The following is an 18,922-nucleotide window of genomic DNA, read 5'->3' as shown; positions in this document are numbered from 1 at the left end:
CTTCCAGGCTTCAGGTAGTTAGCTCTAGGCTGAAAGTCAGAAATTTGGTCCCTGGTACTGTCACTGCTGTTGGAGAAGATTTTCCTTATTTTCAACATCACCAGCAGCTTCTCATACAGTCTTCAAGGACAGAGTCTAGTAAGTGTAGCTGAGAAGAGCACTTTTGCTGGAAGAGAGACAGGGAATGGAAGCTTCTCACATTTTCATCTTATTTAGTGTGAGTTTGACTCTGCCTTCAAGAGTCATAAGGTATATCGGTCAGTTTGTATTTGGTTATGCTGCATCACAAAAAACTTCCAAACTCTCAAAAGCTTAAAAGAATGAACATTTATTTTCCTCCTTATATTACAAATCAGCAGCGAGTTCTGGGCTCATCATGATCTGTCTAGAATCTGGGTGACTAGAGCAGCTGTCATCTCAAATATTGCTTATCACTGTGCCAGAGACAGAAAACTGGATGAATTGCACTTTAAAACTACCAGCTGGCCATGACAAAGTTCATTTCCAATTTTATTTTACTACCCAAAGCAAATCAAAAGGCCACGCATAATTCTAAGGCGGACAGAAAGTATAATCCTGTCATGTGTCCAGGAGATCCTGGAAATATATGGTATACTACGGTAATGACAATCATGATGGCAAATTTTCAAACATGGAAAGGGTTCAGATGCTGGGCAACTCCAGTACAAGGCAAATGTCCACTAGAGACTGTCTTATTTACATCTTTTCTATATATCGCCACGCACAGTCTAGCTCAGTAGCTATTAGTAACATAGTAAATGCTGAATGAATGTCTCTGGAATAAAAGGATATGAATATAGTTGTTTAAATTACCAAATCTCACTATAATTAAAGCTTAAAGAGAGATACTTTGCTATTTTAACTCCACACTGTAAAGCATGATAAATATAAGTGTTATTTGTATGCAATGTTGCATTTAGAAAGCTTGAGATCCAGAGTGGTACATTGGAAAGAGAGAGAAAAAAGACTTTCATCTCAACATTGGTTTGAATGTGTTCACTTGTTGGTTTCCCCTCCTGTGGGGACACTTTCTCCTGTGCCTAAGTCAGAGTCTGGTACATGGCAGAGATACAGGAAAAGTAGCTCTGCTATCCTTAGCTGGGTATTCTTGGGGAAGTCACGTCCCTTTACCCACAGGCTCCTTAGCTTCAGAAGACACACACACACACACACGCACACAGAGATCTTAGTAATATGTGCCTTTTGTACTGTAAGAATCTCATATAATAGAAAGCAATACAATTGTGCTAGTGCGGTTGTCATGTAATGCACTAACAACAGAGTAACTTCCACACAGCGTCCACTCAATAGCTGTTCGCTGACTGTGGCAATAACCATTTACTCTATTTTTCTTGTGGAATGGAAAGAGTGCAGTGCATTTACCAAAGTTTGTTCAAGGTGCTGGGATTGAGTTGTTTTGGGAACGTGCTTCCTATCAAATCGACACTAATAATACCCAGTGGGCTGCGTCCTCATCTCTCAAAGGTCAAACACTTCACAACTACTCATGGGCTCCTGGTGCTCCCTTTCTCTCTTGCTAATCACGACCACTCCCGCTAGCCGTCAGCCAACTGCTGCAAAGCCCCGCCTTCCAGGGCGGCTGTCCAATCGGCTGCGCAGCCTGGGCCCAACCCTCGCGAGTCACGTGACGCAACCAGGCCCGCTTCCGGCGCGTCGCGGGCGGCTGACGTCGCTGGGCCCGGCGTCGCGTCAGGGCTGGCCGGCGGTGGCGGCGGCGGCGGAGGCGGCGGCGGCGGCGATGGCTGCGGACGCTGAGCGGGCTTGAGGGCTCGGACCTGCTACCTTCCGCGCGACTTCGGGCGCGACTCAGCTCTGCGGCCCCAGCTCGCTCCCCTCCTGCTTCCTCCCCGGCCGCTGCCTGGGCGGAGGCGGAGGCGGAGGCCCGGGCTGGCCGCCCTGCTTGTGTCCCGGCTCGGCCCCAGACGGCCCGGCTGCTGTGCGGAGAGGAGGCCGAGTCGGTAAGAGGCGGCGGCGGTGGCGGGGCCTGGAGGCAGCCTGGATCCCGTCTGGCCGCCGGGACGCCCCCGCGCTGGTATCTCTCCGGCCCGCTCCCCTCTCGCGTCCCTCCCCTTAACTCGCCGCCTCTATTGTCTGGACGCCGCCGCTCCCTCTCCTCCTCCCTTCCTTCCCCCCTGCCGAGGGCCGGACGGCTGTCAAACCTGGAGGCTTCTCGCGCTCCCCGCCTGGCTGGTCTGCGCCCTTCCTGTGTCTCTGCCAACCCCTCCCGCCCCGCATCCACCCCCCACCTTCTTTGGCCCCGCGGCCATTCTCTGACCTTTGCTGCTTCACTTTCTCGGTGTTGTGTCTTGCTCATTTTCTTTTCCCTCCTAGTTGTCATCTCGTGCAACGTTAACCGTCCTGATAAATTTTTGCCATTCTTGTTTGCGTTCTTTTCTGTTTATGTTCCTCCGCGTTCTCTCTGTCCCCTTTTCTCTTTTTGCTTCAAGTCTCCCCCTCCCGTCTCCCCCCACCCCCGCCGCCATAGACTGTCTTACTTTGCCTTTTCTTTATTTCAAATCCCTAGTCATCCTCCTCTCTCCACCCAGGGAAAAGGAAATTGTGCCTCAACCCAAAGTATTCCTGAGAGTTTGTATGTCTTAACTCCACGTTTATGGGTTCGATGTTTGACTGTAGAAAATAGTGTAACTAGTCAACACCTCTTTCTAAGTTCTCGTGAAGAACAGTAGAAAAGTTTGGATAGATTTCTACACTATCCAAAGTCTGGATAGATTTCTATATTTAAGTAACTGCCTTATGTGTTATACGCTGACCAGATTTAAAAAAAGAAAAAAAAAAAAGCCATGCTTTTGTTCTTTTACACCAAGTATCTCTGGCCTAGCTTCCCGTTAACTTTAATGAACTAATCTTTGTTCTTGACATGGCCAGAGGATAGTCTCCCCCGCCCCCCATGAGTATTTAGGTTTGATTTTACATATTTTTATGGGAAGTATTGGTGTTATTTTTCCCCTTACCTATTAGATTTTTTGCAAGAGGAAAAGACAGTTGGTTTTAATTTTTTCCTGCTGCATTTTGTCCCTTTTGAATTGTGAGCAAACCATTTAAAAAATGCTGTAGTTGTGTATTTTCTTTTTTAACCTGAGAGAAAGCATAGTTGTATTAGTAATTCTAAATCTCTAAAAAAGGTTTTAGGGATCTCTCTTTCCCCCCAGTAACAGTAGGTTTGCATTCCTGATTTCCCGTTACATTTTTATTTAGCCTGTCTCAAAGTGCTTCATATTGCTCAAGTACTAGTGAGTGAAAAAGGCTACCTCAGGTGTTCCAGGTGTCCAGTGTGACCAAAAGGAGAGTAAAGAGTGTGCGTGGCACTGATGTAGAGAAGGATATTCCTTGTCGGTTTTTGTTTGTTTGAGTATTATGAATATTATGACCCCTTTTGTCAGTGTGGACACTGACAATATTGAAATAGAGTGAAATAAATTTGCATTAAAAAGGCATTAAGTGCATTAAAAAATCCACATCATCATTGCTTATTGAATATGAAGCATAAGGAAGACATTTCTGTTGCAGCTTTATATGTTAAATTAAAATTATTGGATCATTTGCTACCAAAGCAGGAAATCATAGCTAATGAATGGAATTCATTACAAGAATTACAAGAATTATTGTTGATGTTGTCACTGGCAGAGGAGTGTCTGCTGTCCCTTCATGCTCGTTAGTGTCTAATCTAGTGTTGTATACTATGAAGCACTCAAATATTGATTGAAAACCTTCATTAATTTGTACTCTTAAGAATTTCAGTAGTCATATCCCAGAACCACTCAGGTGTCTTGATTTTTTCAGAGACGGAAAACTGTTTTCAGCACGCGTGGAGAATTTTTTTGGGTATTTTCAAGTTAAAATTTCAAGCATTTTAGCCATTAGCAAGGTTAAATGCTTGTCTGTTCTTTTTAAATAGTTCTTTTTCATGATCTTTTTCCTTGATTCATGATCAGGATTGCTTGTAAGGTATATAATATTGTATCTATAGATATTGGTAATCGTCATTCAGATTTCTTTGAAATTTGGCAGTTACTTTAACTTCTCATGCAATGCTTTTAAAATTCTGTTTTATTCCCTATGCATTTTTATGGATTAGAATCTAACCTTTTTTTTTTTTTTTTTTTTTCCCCCTCTTGAGGTAGTGAAAAGAAAATACTGAAGAATAGGATTTCAAGATGAGTAAAAAGCCCCCAAATCGTCCTGGAATCACTTTTGAGATTGGTGCTCGTTTGGAGGCACTGGACTACTTACAAAAATGGTATGGAGAATATGGAGCTCTTGACCGAAAGCACGCCGTTGGTAGTCTTCCACATGTTGGTCAGTTGCTGTTCTTTTGACAGCGGCAGAAGCATTTCTGTATTCACATTTTGAATACACATGGACATTGTTTTTTAGTTTTCCTGCTCTTTAGCAAACTGTGTAGGTTTGGCATTTCAAAGCTGTATTTTCAGAATCATTTTAAGGTGTTTGAGGACTGAAAATAATTCTCTAGAATAGGAAGGATCGAGAAGGTGTCAGTACTCCTGTGTACTTAGTACAAGCTAGAGTGGTGGTGGGCGGGAGGGAATTCATCGAGATAGCCAGCTTCCCAAGATTTGAGTAAATCTTGATGTAAATCTTTTTTCTTGGCCTGTGTCAGAGGTGATCTTCAAAATACAGCGTATGTTGATGGTTAGCACAGTCATTATTCACTATCCCATCTAAAATAAAAAAACAGTTTACCTCCTCTTTCTCCCGGGGATAGTGAACTAAAGACAGGCTGTTACTTTCCCATACTAAATGGGCAGTATTTTCAGACCTTTTGAAATTTCTTCTGTTCTGGCCATGTGTGATAAGTAGTGAATTTAAGCTCCTAATATACCCTTAGTAAATGGTATAAGGATAAAATCACCGCCTGGAAAAGAGAGAAGAGGAAATAACACATGGGTCACTAGGCCACAGTAGGAATGATGACGATTCCTTCTTTCTTCTAGGGAATGCTTTCCTCATTCCCCTTAGCTGCCCCTTAGTTTTTGTCCGTGGAAGGAAGTCTCTTGTTGTCATTCTCAGCACTATGCCTGAGAGGGGCATTTGAGAATTCCTCTCTGGGGAGTGGGGTTGGCTTGGCTCTCTTGAAGCCCATTTATTTTGATGAGGGATCTGGTGGCTTAGCAACTCCAGAACTTCATCCACTAGGCTTTTTGACATTTTCTGTCACTACAACTCCCTTGAAAACACAGTGGGTATTTTGCAAATTTGCTCTTGATTGATTTGCATTAAGACAACTTCCTGAGTTGACAATGGAAGGCAGAGAAATCTTGTTTAGTCATGGTATTTGACTTAGACCGGTCTGGGGTTTTTGTCTCCAATGTATGCAGCTGTAGAATTCTGCACATGTCCCTGATACCCAGGCTAATGGGCTCTGTCTTGGACACTGCTCTGGGACATTTTAAAACTATGGTTTGCTGTGGGAAGGCAGTTTTTTTGGCCCCATGCCTCTAAGGTGCATCTCAGAGGGTAGTTCTTTTTAGGGGACTTAATTGTTAGTCTCATCAGGTGGAGAATGTACATAGTACTTCAGGAGAGGCTTGGGAAGCACTTGGAACCAGGCAGTAGCATCCCTCATAGTCCTGAAGCTAAAAATTATTTCCAGACATAGTGGAGTATTCACTGGGGGAGCGCACATCTTCCTGATTGAGAAGCACTGCATTAGGCCATACAACAAAAGATGCCGGTTTAGTCAGTAATTGGCCATCTTTGATTCTCATTTGACCAAAAGAAGCTTTTCACTCAGAAGGCACACTGTTAAACCTCCACGTGGTATGAGAAATGATACTTCTTCTTTGATGCTGATCTTAATTAATCTTTTTTTTTAATTATCAGCTTTTGAATCACTAGTTAATTCATATTAACATATTTTCTTAGGGTTCCAAACTGACAAAGTTACAATCGAAATAGCTTCCAGTGTTGGAGGAGCACATGGTTTACTAGTTTTCTTAGAGGATTTTAGGGAAATTAACATAATTTCGGTATTAGTAAGAAATTTGCTTTCGATGGTGAAATGTTTTCTGATTCAACAGCTGTCAACTTGATGATCCAGTAGTTAAAATAAAAAGATTATGAGAGAGAACTACTTTAAAAATCAAGCCTGAATGTGCTTTTACATTATTTGGAATTTGAGAGAAAAAAAATTATAGTTGTAGCTGAAGTTTTTTTCATTGTCTTATGTTTCACACCAAGGCAATTTCTAAGTGCTTAGGTAGGATGGTAACAGGCATTTCTACTCATTAATGAAGTTTAGCTTTGATTTTAATGACCCTAGTAGTAATGGTCTCCTTTTTTTCTTTTTAATTGTTGTTGTTGTTGTTGTTTAGATTTTAATTATGTATTTGACAGAAAGAGATCACAAGTAGGCAGAGAGGCAGGCAGAGAGAGAGGAGGAAGCAGGCTCCCTGTCGAGCAGAGGGCCCGATGTGGGGCTCGATCCCAGGACACTGGGATCATGACCTGAGCTGAAGGCAGAGGCTTTAACCCACTGAGCCACCCAGGTGCCCCTGGTAATGGTCTTCTTAAAGTAAGTAACATCAGCCAAAATAATCACATATGGCAATCACTGAAACATGTCAGCAACTTGATTTTTATGAACTCATTTATATGAAGATGTTAGCATTCTGCTACAGTTGGAATTAAGGAATTAAGATACATATATTTTATATGTATAAAATAACTACCTAGAATATGTATATAAAGTATTCTAGGTAGTTGAAAGAAATGATTTTTTTATTGTGACTTTATTAGTGTAGGTAGTTTCAAGAACTAGTTAGTCTTGGGCAGTCCCTTTGATTTAGTATTAACCTTCACCTAGAAGGTTTTCTTTGATTTAGTATTAAAGTTCTTTAGTATTAAAGTTCTTTAGGCAACTAATTAATTACTAAGATTTATTTTGTTTTATATGGGCACAAGAGAAGTTCTGTGAGACACTCTACTCTTAATAGGTTTTACTTTTAAATAAGATAATAAACTTTATTCTTGATATCATTACCTTCGTTAAGACCCATTCTGTATTTCATATAAATGCTGCAGATTTTTGCTTTAATATCAGATAAAAGTGTAGAAGGATTATTCAGGTGTTGAGAAACTACTATTTTTTTGAGGAGCAAAATAGTTACCACTGAAAATATTCTGAAATGATTCCCCTCTCTCTTCCAGCCCTCCCTCCCTATTTACTTTACTATTCTCTTCTGTTGCATCCGTAAAGAATGCTTAACCTTCCACATTTATTCAGTACATTTGGAAAAGTTTTGAGTTCTTATTTGACATGAGTATCTTTTGAACTATTAGAGGCAATGAACAGGGAGGAAGCAAGAGTGCGGATAGTGCTTACTGTCTCTGCACACAGGACATTGCCAGTAAGCCATGTGTCTGTTGTGAAGGAAACGACATCACATGTTGGTTGGTTACCTTTTACAGAGAAGGGCAGAGGAAAAGTTGTGATAGTGGAGAACCCAAAATCTCAACTTGTCCTGTGTGTAAAAGATGTTTCCTATGTAAAAAAAAAGGAAAAGAATTTTTACTGTGTGCCCTGGAAAGAAAACTGAATTCTAAATCAAGTGGGCAGAAATAAACTGAATTTAAGCTTCCACTTTTAAGTTTGGGGTAGATTTGATTTAATTGGAAGGTACAATCTATTTTTCTCATGGAAAGGGCATTATTACTGCTTGAGCAAACCATATCCTAGTCTTCAAAGTTCAGAAGGATATTCAGAAAAATACACTCTACATTTTTTAAAGTAGTGATTTATTACTTTTTGTTTTCTAAATCACTTTAAAGCTACATCAGAAAGCTCACTGATGGTTTGATTATTTACCAATAGCTAACTAATGCAGGCCTTAGAAGCCAACAAAAGGCCAGTCATCTCCAGGGCCAATATGTAGTTTTTGGGTTTCCTATAGTGACTACACCTAACTCCTGTTGGGTATTGTAGGTTGCTTAATTTTGTTTTTGGGGGGATCGCTTAATTTTTTAAAATATTGTAGTTTTATTTAAAACATACTGATTAATTTCTTTCTCAACAGTCTTTTAAAAGTCTTTCAAAAGACTTAATATGCTACTGTTTACAGATAATGTAATCAGCCATCTTTGGTCTTTTTTTTTTTTTTTTTAAGATTTTATTTATTTTTTTGACAGAGAGAAATCACAAGTAGATGGAGAGGCAGGTAGAGAGAGAGAGGGAAGCAGGCTCCCTGCTGAGCAGAGAGCCCGATGCGGGACTCGATCCCAGGACCCTGAGATCACGACCTGAGCCGAAGGCAGCGGCCTAACCCGCTGAGCCACCCAGGCGCCCCCAGCCATCTTTGGTCTTACCTCTGTCATATTTTCTATCACACTCCTGCCATTCAAATGGTGACAGATCAGATTTGTAATCTCTTAAATGCAGTGACATCGTAAGATTGAAAAGGGGTACAGGTTGTTGATACAGTAGTGTATTTGGGGAAGGAGAAAGTTTAGAGTTGAAGTTCTGCTGGAGATACTCTAAGTGGATTCTAAAGATGAAAGATGCAGGTTCAAAGACTGTCACTTGCTGGTCCTGTAAATATGGGCAACCTCTTGACCTCAGTTGGCTTGTCAATAAAATGGAAGCAATGTTACTGGCTTTTACTTAAGAGGATTATTTTAAGGATCAAATAATGTATTTAAACCTGCTTCAAATTCTATAAAATAGTACATAATTATTAAGCATTGAGGTAAATGCAAGGGATGAGGGAGAGGTGAAAAATCTTTGAGGATTTGAAGACTTAAGTGTATGTTTTTAAATGTGGCTTCAGTATTGACATGAGAATGGCCTGGAATGTAGAAGGAAAGTCATGTCATTGCAACCTGCTATAAATCATCTTTTTTGGGGGATGATAAAATCTTTTTGTTTGTGCATCGCTTTCTAGTTACAAACACCTTTGCAAATATTTTATCTAATCACTCTGAATACTGTTCAGTGAGAAAAGATTGAACTTTTGTCTTTTGAATGAAATTCAAGTAGTTACTCTATAGCAAGTGATTTAGTTAATGAAAACAAAAAAAATCAAGTAATATAAAATTTGAAATACAGAATTAATTTAAAACATTCAGATGAGTTAGGCTCTTCTGACCTTTTTTGGTAATATTTCTATTTAATTCTCTTTTATAGATCTAAAGGAAAGGAAAATGAAAAATTAAAAAAAAATTGTGACGATGTCTCCAAGTATCAGAGTTTGATAGAACAGTGTAAAATTTGAATTGACAAATGCTATTTCCACACATGGGAGTTTTTTGAACTGTATGGAACGTTTTCAAATGTGAGTTTTTAAAGTGTTCATTACCAGAATTTTTACAGTGTGGAAAATTGAGGATATTTAGACTATAACAAGTATAAATGCTTTTTAATTTAGGTAAAAATACATTATTTTCTGATTAAAAAGGGTTGCTTTTTCCTAATTGAATTTAACTCTTCAAAGGCAAACATTAATATAAATAAGTTGTGTTTTCTGCACTTGGAGTAGAAGAGTACTCCTGAAAAGTAATACGTTGATCAAATTTAAAAACCAGTATCATTTTAAAATTTTACATTAGGTGAGTTTGAAACTTGTAGAAACCTTAGGTGAATACTTTTAAAATAGGAAATCTTTTGCTAATATGAATAAAATTCTTGTATATTGGGTTTTCCTAGCTGTATATTTGAAAAAGATTCTTTTGAGTCACTGCCTACCTTTGAAAGCCTAGTTAAAGCTGTAGACTCAGAAAAATGTACAATCATATTTATATGCCAAAAATACTGAGTTATATATTATAGGTGGTCATAGAAAACTTATCCATGGGCTCCAGATTAAGACTCTTCTAGCAGAGAATTTCAAATTGAAATCTGTATGATATGTTTTTTTAATTCTGAGATTTTTACATTCTGAAAGTCACAAATTTTGAATCTTAAGATCTAAATGAGCTCCGTTTAACCATCAAGCAAGTCTGCATCAGTGCACAAAGACTGTAGTTAATTTGTTAAAATTTTCACCAGTAAGAGCCCTATAAACTTGTAAAGTGAAGATCTTTTTCCTCCTCCTCCCCTCAAAAAATATAGAAAACAAGGTTAGACAAGGGTCAGAGTACATGTATTCATTATAAAACATACCTGGTTCTTGTTCTTACACTTGTTCTTTTCATTATATTGATTTATTTTCTATAGAGCTTTTTCTTCTCTGCTCAAGTTTTTTGCTTATCCTAGTTTTCTTGGAAGGTGAGAGAAAACAAATATAGGGAAAAGTAAGTTTTACTGGAAGTCAGGAGATAACGGGTTCTCAGTGCTGTTCTGTTGTGAACTATGCGACTCTGGAAAGTTAGTTCTCTGCTTTAATGTCCTTAAAATGAGGGTGTGACATATTAGGTAATCTTTCAGGCCCCTTGGATTAGAAACTTAGATTTCTCTTACCTACTTTCCATGTAGGGAGGGAGGATTTTTTAAATCTCACTTTTGGATGGGTAAGTAACATAGACTTGAGGCAGCAGTAAGAGACAAAAGGTAGAAGTCATACATAGTTTGCTCAAAACTGCTGGGCACTAAAAGAACTTAGAGAAAAAATGAGTTGAAAAAGTAGGGAAAGGTGAATCTAGTTTGGAACAAAAATAATAATTTTGAAGGTTGGAGTATAGTGGTATTGGGGCACATGGTTACCCTTTCTCCTTCCTGCTCTCCCACTCATTTAAATACTTCCATTGTGTAATTTTGAAATTACATAGTCATAACTATTGGCTTAGAAAAGTATATGTAACTAGTCAGATGCTTTAACTCCTTAACTTTCCATGTGGTAACAATTCATTGATTGATTCTCTTGCAAAGTTCACTGATGATGTAGTTTTTTTGTTTTTGTTTTTGTGGTTTTTTTGGGGGGGGGTTGGGGGGGGATGTTATAGTTTTGAAAGTGATTCAGGTGAATTCTAGAAGAGTGAATCTCAAACTTAGCTTCCTGGGATTCACCTAGAAGGTTTGTTAAACATAATCACTAAGCCAATATCCAAAACTTCTGATTCAGTAGGTGTGAATTGGGGCCCAGTAATTTGCCTTTCTAAAAAGTTTCTGGGTGATGCTGCTGCTGCTGCTCTGGGAACAGCATATGAGAACCACTGGCCTAGAGTGTACAGAATAGCAGTGGAAATATCCAGGATTATTTTTGAATTTATAGTCTATTTTTACTTCTGTTAGTTGGAAGAAGTAAAATGTAAATACTTGGCAAAGTGATGCCTGATTCAAAACTTTTTTTTTTTTTTCTGTTTTCCAGTAAAATAGAGCATACTGATCTACATGAATTTCATGTGCTTCAGTTTTCTTGCTCTTCCAATTGCTGTAATTACCACTACATGGCTGGATAGTTGGATTTAGATCCTTGTTGCTGTGGGTGGGAAAAAGACTGTCCCTGGTTTTAATTAATTATGGATTGCTGTTGTGAGATTGTAACTTCTATAATGATTCAGAATATATAGGAAATACTCAGTATGTCACTGGAATTTTATAAGGAGCCTGTTATGTATGGAATGATCTTTACCAGTTTAAAAATGACAGATCTGAGGTTTGGAGATATTAACTGTTTCATTCCAGTTCATCTGGAGTAAGTCAGAAAAATCATCTTATAGCCAGGTTCTTTTGACTGTGAGTCTGGTGATCTCGTTACAATAACCTGTTGCCACACATAGGGACTCCCTGAGGCTTGAGCCTCAGCTTCAGGGAGTAAATGGGCTCAGTGTTCATAGGCTATCTTAATTCCTGACTTTCTCTAGTGATATGTATCTGTCTGGTGTTTAGAAGGGCCCTGAGGTCCAGCATGCCCATGTCATTCTTGTTCTGTGGAATTAGCTTTTGCAAGGCAGGTTAATTGCTGGCCTGTCTGTCCTAGAAACCCTCCTTCTCAAGCTCACCTTTGAATTGAGCCTTCAAGCTGATCATTTCCTGGCCTCCTTCACAAATGCTAGTAACGTAAAGTCCAGGAACCTCGGTCTTATTGTGCTGTGCTCTGTGTGTCTGTGTGTGCGTGCACACTACACTTATATAATGGCAGGGGTTGGATTGGAAGAGAAGACGGTTTTATTTGCTTATCTGACATTTTTTTTTTCCAATTTATTTATTTCCAGAAAAACCGTATTCATTATTTTTTCACCACGCCCAGTGCTCCATGCAAGCTGTGCCCTCTATAATACCCACCACCTGGTACCCCAACCTCCCACACCCCCGCCACTTCAAACCCCTCAGATTGTTTTTCAGAGTCCACAGTCTCTCATGGTTCACCTCCCCTTCCAATTTACCCAAAAGCACATACCCTCCCCGATGTCCGTAATCCCACCCCCCTTCTCCCAACCCCCCTCCCCCAGCAACCCACAGTTTTTTTCGTGAGACTAGGAGTCACTTATGGTTTGTCTCCCTCCCTATCCCATCTTGTATCATGGATTCTTCTCCTACCCACTTAAGCCCCCATGTTGCATCACCACTTCCTCATATCAGGGAGATCATATGATAGTTGTCTTTCTCCGCTTGACTTATTTCGCTAAGCATGATACGCTCTAGTTCCATCCATGTTGTCGCAAATGGCAAGATTTTGTTTCTTTTGATGGCTGCATAGTATTCCATTGTGTATATATACCACATCTTCTTGATCTAGTCAGAATGGCTAAAATCAACAAGTCAGGAAATGACAGATGCTGGCGAGGATGCAGAGAAAGGGGAACCCTCCTACACTGTTGGTGGGAATGCAAGCTGGTGCAACCACTCTGGAAAACAGCATGGAGGTTCCTCAAAATGTTGAAAATAGAACTGCCCTATGACCCAGCAATTGCACTACTGGGTATTTACCCTAAAGATACAAACGTAGTGATCCAAAGGGGCACGTGCACCCGAATGTTTATAGCAGCAATGTCCACAATAGCCAAACTATGGAAAAAACCTAGATGTCCATCAACAGATGAATGCTTATCTGACATTTGATTGAAGGTCGGCCATCATGTATCACATGCTTTCAACTCTGAAAAATGTTTAGCAATTCTAGTTTTGCTGAGTAGACAGAACTGGTATCTACAGATACTGAAGAGTTTTTAATTTTGTTTTTGATTCTTTAAGTGAGAAAAAAATACTCAGTTTTAAATATCAGTAGTATAATATTTTTAGAAGCAATTAACTTGATATTGAAGAGACAGCTTAGTTTTGCTATTGTTCATAAGGGTCCCAGTTTTTAGTACTTTTATATGACTTTTTATTTCGAAGAACTATTGACAATCCCTACTATCACCTTCCATAGATCATTATTCAGCAAAAAGAACTTTTCTTTTTATTAAATTAGAAATTGATATGCCAGTATTATGTTATTTCAGTAACTATAATTAATTCAACTTTGAGAGAATTGTTGCAGTGAATTTGAAGAAAATTTGGATATTTAATATTCAATGTGTTTTAAAAGTCTGTTTTTTCATTGCCGAAAAGCTAACCCTCTTTAATTAAAAATGAATCTGTTCTAGTTCATTATGGTTCGATAAGGTAACAAAGTATAAGCTTCTTACATGAAGTGATTTTATTTCTAAAGATACCCAGCAGAGCTTACTGAATTCTGGCAGGTTGGTAAAGAATGAACCCAGAGTTTTGGGGATATCATGAGATGTGGTTACTGTAATTTTGGCAAGGGAATTATGTCTTAGGAGGCAAAAACCAAGTATAGGATTATATTTGTCAGACTAGATTAGTAAATATTATTTTTAAAGTCACTTAGTGTTTTTCTTAGTTCTATAGGAAATCATACTCTATAGATTGCTGTATTTGGGGCTTGGGGGAGCAGAGGGAGAGGAGAGAAAGAATCTTAAGCAGGTTCCACAGTCAGCATGGCACCCCACACAGGGCTTGATCTGACAACTGCAAGATCTTTTTTTTTTTTTTTTTAAAGATTTTTATTTATTTATTTGAGAGAGAGACAGTGAGAGAGAGCATGAGAGGTGAGAAGGTCAGAGGGAGAAGCAGACTTTCCATGGAGCTGGGAGCCTGATGTGGGACTCGATCCCGGGACTACGGGAACGTGACCTGAGCCTAAGGCGGTTGCTTAACCAACTGAGCCACCCAGGCACCCCACAACTGCAAGATCTTGACCTGAGCCAAAACTGAGAGTTGGATGCCTAACCAACTGAGCCATCCAGGTGCCCCTGGATTCTTATCTTAATTTTTAAGTTTATATTATAACAATCTGTATACACAATGGAATATTACATCTCCATCAGATGTAAGAAAGGATGGATACCCAGCTTTTACATCAACGTGGATGGGACTGGAGGAGATTATGCCGAGTAAAATAAGTCAAACAGAGAAAGGCGGTTATCATATGGTCTCATTTATTTGTGGAACAGAGGACATGAGGAGAAGGGAGTAATGAAGGAGGAGAAACCGGAGTGGGAGACGAACCATGAGAGACTGTGGACTCCCAGAAGCAAACTGAGGGTTTTAGAGGAGATGGAGGTGGGGGGCTAGGTGAGCCTGGTGACAGGTATTAAGGAGGGCATGGATTGCACGGAGCACTGGGTGTTATGCAAACAATGAATTATGGAACACTATATCAAAAACTAATGATGCACTGTATGATGACTAATACAACACAATAAAAAAAAACCATCTAAAATTTATAGCAATTTTGAAACACCCTAAATGTTAAGCTACTCTTTTCTCAGATTCTTATATTTTAATGCGGTGTTTCATACTTAGGCACAGTTGAGATATGGTACACCTTTTGTTTTGAGAAGTTCTAATACTAAAACGAGCCTTTCTATGCATAGGGAGATTTTGTTTTGTTCTGTGTAATTATATCTGTTTTCTGTACTCTTTGGGCTAACAAAAACCAACTTTAGGCATTTTGTATCAAAAACACTTATATAAAATTGAATTTTAAAGAAAAAATAAACAGGATATAATGTGACTTTCATCTTACTTTTGTTTTCAGTACCTCTTGGTAAGAGCACCCTATATTTGAAACACTGCAGTAAGTGTGATAGGAGTTGAAAATCATCAGTTGGCAAGATGCCGAATATATATTGCACAGTCTTTAAAGACAGACAAACCTCAGTTCGAGATCTGCTTAAATATCTGTTTTTACTTGAGCAAGTTACTTAACGGTTCAGAGCCTCTGTGACCTTTCTCTAATAACTGGAAGCAGTAATAGTACCTAACTCAGAAAGGTTCTTTGAGGAGTAAGCAAGATGAGTGATTATTAAAATCTTATCATGGTTTTTGTCAATCAGATTCACTTAATAAATGTTAGGTTTAATGAAAAAGAATAGCATGAATATTGGTTATTTTATGTAGAGAGGAGTCTGCTTGGGAGACGAGTGAATGTAAATCCTTAAAACTTGAATCAGTAGGTATATAAGCACCTATAACTACCTGTAGTAGTAAAATAATTTTTTAAGTGCTAAATATTAAGAAATAGGAACTAAGTGGATGTCAGCCTGCTAGAGTTTTGAGTTTTGTGACAAAAGTAATGAAGAATTTGGTCCTGTTGATTTGAACAAAGTATATGAAATATACAGACTTGCGGTACAATACCAGAAGTATTTTTGGTGGCATTTTTTGGGGTAGAGTAGGAAAGGAATTCTTGATAGTCTAATTGAGTCTTGCGGTGGGAGATGGTAATGAGTAGAAAGTAGGTGTAGGCACTTTGATTGGTTAGAACTGACTGTGAATGAAGTAGGGATGGCAGGAGATTGAGGTGCTAGGGAGGTAGACAGCAGTAGGAGTTTGAATCCAGGGATCTGAAATGAAACCTTTATTTGAAAGGTGGTGGCATCAAGGTTCTAAAGGAAGTCAACGTGGCTAACTCGGATCTTACCTGTTCTTTGCTGCAAAGGTCGTGGACAGATAGGCAGCGGGGTGGTCTGGCGGCTCATACTGGTCATGTGTCCTGGGGGTGGACGCCTCTGAAAAGAGGATGTGAGGGATGATGTCTTGGGACGCTTAGAATTCAGTGTTGGAGAAGATGTGATTTTTGACATACAAGCTATTATCTGAATGTTCTGGAAAGTCTAGATTCTTTTACTTCCATTTGGGAATGTCAGATTTGAATTACTCATAAGAATTGTTTTCATGTGTTCTTCAAGTGTGAAACAACTTAGCATGCACTACCTAAAAGCACTCCGTCTAAAAATACTATAATAATACTAGGTGACATTATTTTTGTAGTTTAATCAGTGAGTTGAATGGTTGAAGAAAATGTTTTTGAAAATTATAAAGCGTACTGTAAATTGAAATTGCTTCCAGGAAGCTAAAATTTTAAAAGGTTACTATGTTATAAGAATATTATGTTTGGATTACATTCTACATTAATTTTATTATTTGGCAAATAATTCTCCTCCTGACATTTGTATGTGAGGGAGTTCTGTATTTCTAGTTCTCCTAATGTGTTTTAGCCATTTTTTTATGACACATAAGAGTTTCTTGCTTGTGAAGTCCTTATCCACAGAACTGTTTTGAGTTGTTAATCTTGACTCCCTAAATTTTCTCTTAACATTGGACGCCTGGGTGGCGCAGTTGGTTGGACGACTGCCTCCGGCTCAGGGCGTGATCCTGGAGTCCCGGGATCGAGTCCCACATCGGGCTCCCAGCTCCATGGGGAGTCTGCTTCGCTCTCTGACCTTCTCCTCGCTCATTCTCTCTCTCACTGTCTCTCTCTCTCAAATAAATAAAAAATAAAAAAAAAAAATCTTTAAAAAAAAAAAATTAAAAAAAAAATTTTCTCTTAACATTAACATTTGGATTATGTATAAATCAGATTTCAAGTGTGTTTCACTTTTTTTAGTTAGGAGAACATCTAATTTAGGTATTCTTTGTACTATATATCTTTGCTATTTGACTGTAACATCGCTTTACTATTTCACTAACATTGTATGGTAATTGTGTTCCCTTATTTGGTTCTCTTTTTCCCTCCCCTCCTTTCTGAATTTGAGTTTATTGATTGGAATAATATTTTTATTTGTAGCTTTATTCCTACTTCAGTGTTTGGCACATAGTGAATTAGAGACTCAGTGTTTATTGGGTTAAATGAAACAAATGAGGAACTGTCAATTTTTAAATTTATGTATCTTAGAAATTTTATTATCCTATCAGTATAAACAAATGACTATTATTTAAAATACACAGTTTGAATAACTGTTGGGGCATGTTTTTAAAATACACTGCCTTTTTGTTGGGGTGGGGGGCAAAAGGTGGCTCAGTTGGTTAAGCGTCAGACTTTTGATTTTGGCTTAGGTCATGATGCCAGGATTGTGAGATTGAGCCCTGCATCAGCTCAGTGCTCAGTGGAGAGTCTGTTTATAATTTTCTCTCTCCCTCTATCCCACACCTTCGCTTGTTCTCTCTCTCAAATAATAGATAAATCTTTAAAAAAAAAAAAAAGTAAAGTATTTTGCCTTTTTGATTAATGTGGCATTTATTTCTTAGAGTGAATTCCAGTGGTCTTTAGGACATTAATAATGTCTGGCCTGTTCAGTGGATTGTTACCTGTCAATGAGTAGTTAAGAACTCCATCTGGTGGCTTAAGTGCAGGAGGCCATAACTGTGTTAAGGAATTTCTCTTGTCATTTCCTCATGGTTGACTTTCTTATATCCAGACCTTTACCTGTATTGATAATCAAACTAGATGACAGATCAGAATGAGTTCAGATAATGTTTAATTGCTTTACTGTTAATATATTGAATATAATTTTTTTTAATAGCTGCGTGCCCATTTTTTTTTCCCTTCCAAGGATAGTGGAGCACCTGTATTATGAGTGTTAATAGATAATTTTGCTTTCCAGAAAGATTTTTGTTTTTAATCACAGACCCCTTTAAAAATCTGATTAAAATTGGGATCTCCTACTTCAAGGGAATACTGGTTCGCAGCTACATGAAATAGAGCATTTTGCATACAGCCTCAGGGGATGTAGTCAGAGAATCAGGACCTGCCCATGTAAAACAGGTGAGCTAGTACAGCAATTCATCTGTAATGGTAATTCCCACCTTAGATTTCTTATATTTTCTTTGTGTTTTGACAACACTCAAGAGTTGATACTGTAGGGAACTAATGCAGTATATTCAGTGTATAACCAACCTCTTTGGTCAGTATTTGGTTCTCAGTGGGTTAGTGGATTTGGTCCAGAATCCTTAGATATTGCTACTCTGAACAGTCTTTTACAAGTGGGAGATGACCAGTAACAGTGTTAAAATGCTGGTATTCTCAGATGAGGCAATAAAGCATTATTAAGAGTTCAGAGAAGGGGGAGCGCCTGGGTGTCTCAGTGGGTTAAAGCCTCTGCCTTCAGCAGGGTCATGATCTCAGGGTTCTGGGATCGAGCCCCGCATCAGGCTCTCTGCTCTGTGGGGAGCCTGCTTCCCCCCTTCTCTCTCTTTGCCTGCCTCTCTGCCTACTTGTGATCTCTGTCTGTCAAATAAATAAATGTAAAAAAAAAAAGTTCAGAGAGGATGAAAATAATTTTTATTCTTGGTATTGAATTTGTTCTACTCAGTAATTATAGCCACAGTTTAACTTGACATTACAGGACTTTGACTACACTAACTCAGAAAAGACCATCTACCATCATGATCTGTCAATTGCATTAAAATAATGCTGCTGTAGGGCAAGATAGAGAGGCATTTGTGAATACATTCATTCAGTAGTATTGTCATTCAATGTGTGTATCAAGGCATTGTTACTATGGACCATTTGCTAGAACAGGGAAATCCTTTCACTAAATCAGATTATATGTTAAGTTGCCATTTTGTGCATTTTACATGTAATAGCAAAGATTTTGACGTTAGGGTTTTTGTTTTTGTTTTGTTTTGTTTTTTCCTGAGGTGTCAGTGAAGACCAAAGTAAGGGATTTCCTATTT

At 38.7% G+C, this 18,922-nt stretch overlaps 1 protein-coding gene across 2 annotated transcripts in view; it reads left to right on the top strand.

The window, feature by feature from the left end:
* Window positions 1-1,786: 1,786 nt before the first annotated feature.
* PHF20L1 (PHD finger protein 20 like 1) overlaps window positions 1,787-18,922 on the top strand; it is an 83,286-nt gene continuing 66,150 nt past the window's right edge. For both annotated transcript variants that reach the window (XM_044244921.1, XM_044244920.1), the window contains exons 1-2: window positions 1,787-2,000; window positions 4,181-4,300. In XM_044244921.1, the coding sequence (XP_044100856.1) occupies window positions 4,218-4,300 (83 nt within the window). In that variant the 5' untranslated portion in view covers window positions 1,787-2,000; window positions 4,181-4,217. The remainder of the gene's footprint in view (window positions 2,001-4,180; window positions 4,301-18,922) is intronic.

Source organism: Neovison vison, chromosome 4 (genome assembly GCF_020171115.1).
Source record: "Neovison vison isolate M4711 chromosome 4, ASM_NN_V1, whole genome shotgun sequence".
In the NCBI taxonomy this organism is placed as follows: domain Eukaryota; kingdom Metazoa; phylum Chordata; class Mammalia; order Carnivora; family Mustelidae; genus Neogale; species Neogale vison.
This window is presented reverse-complemented; position numbering and strand designations above follow the sequence as displayed.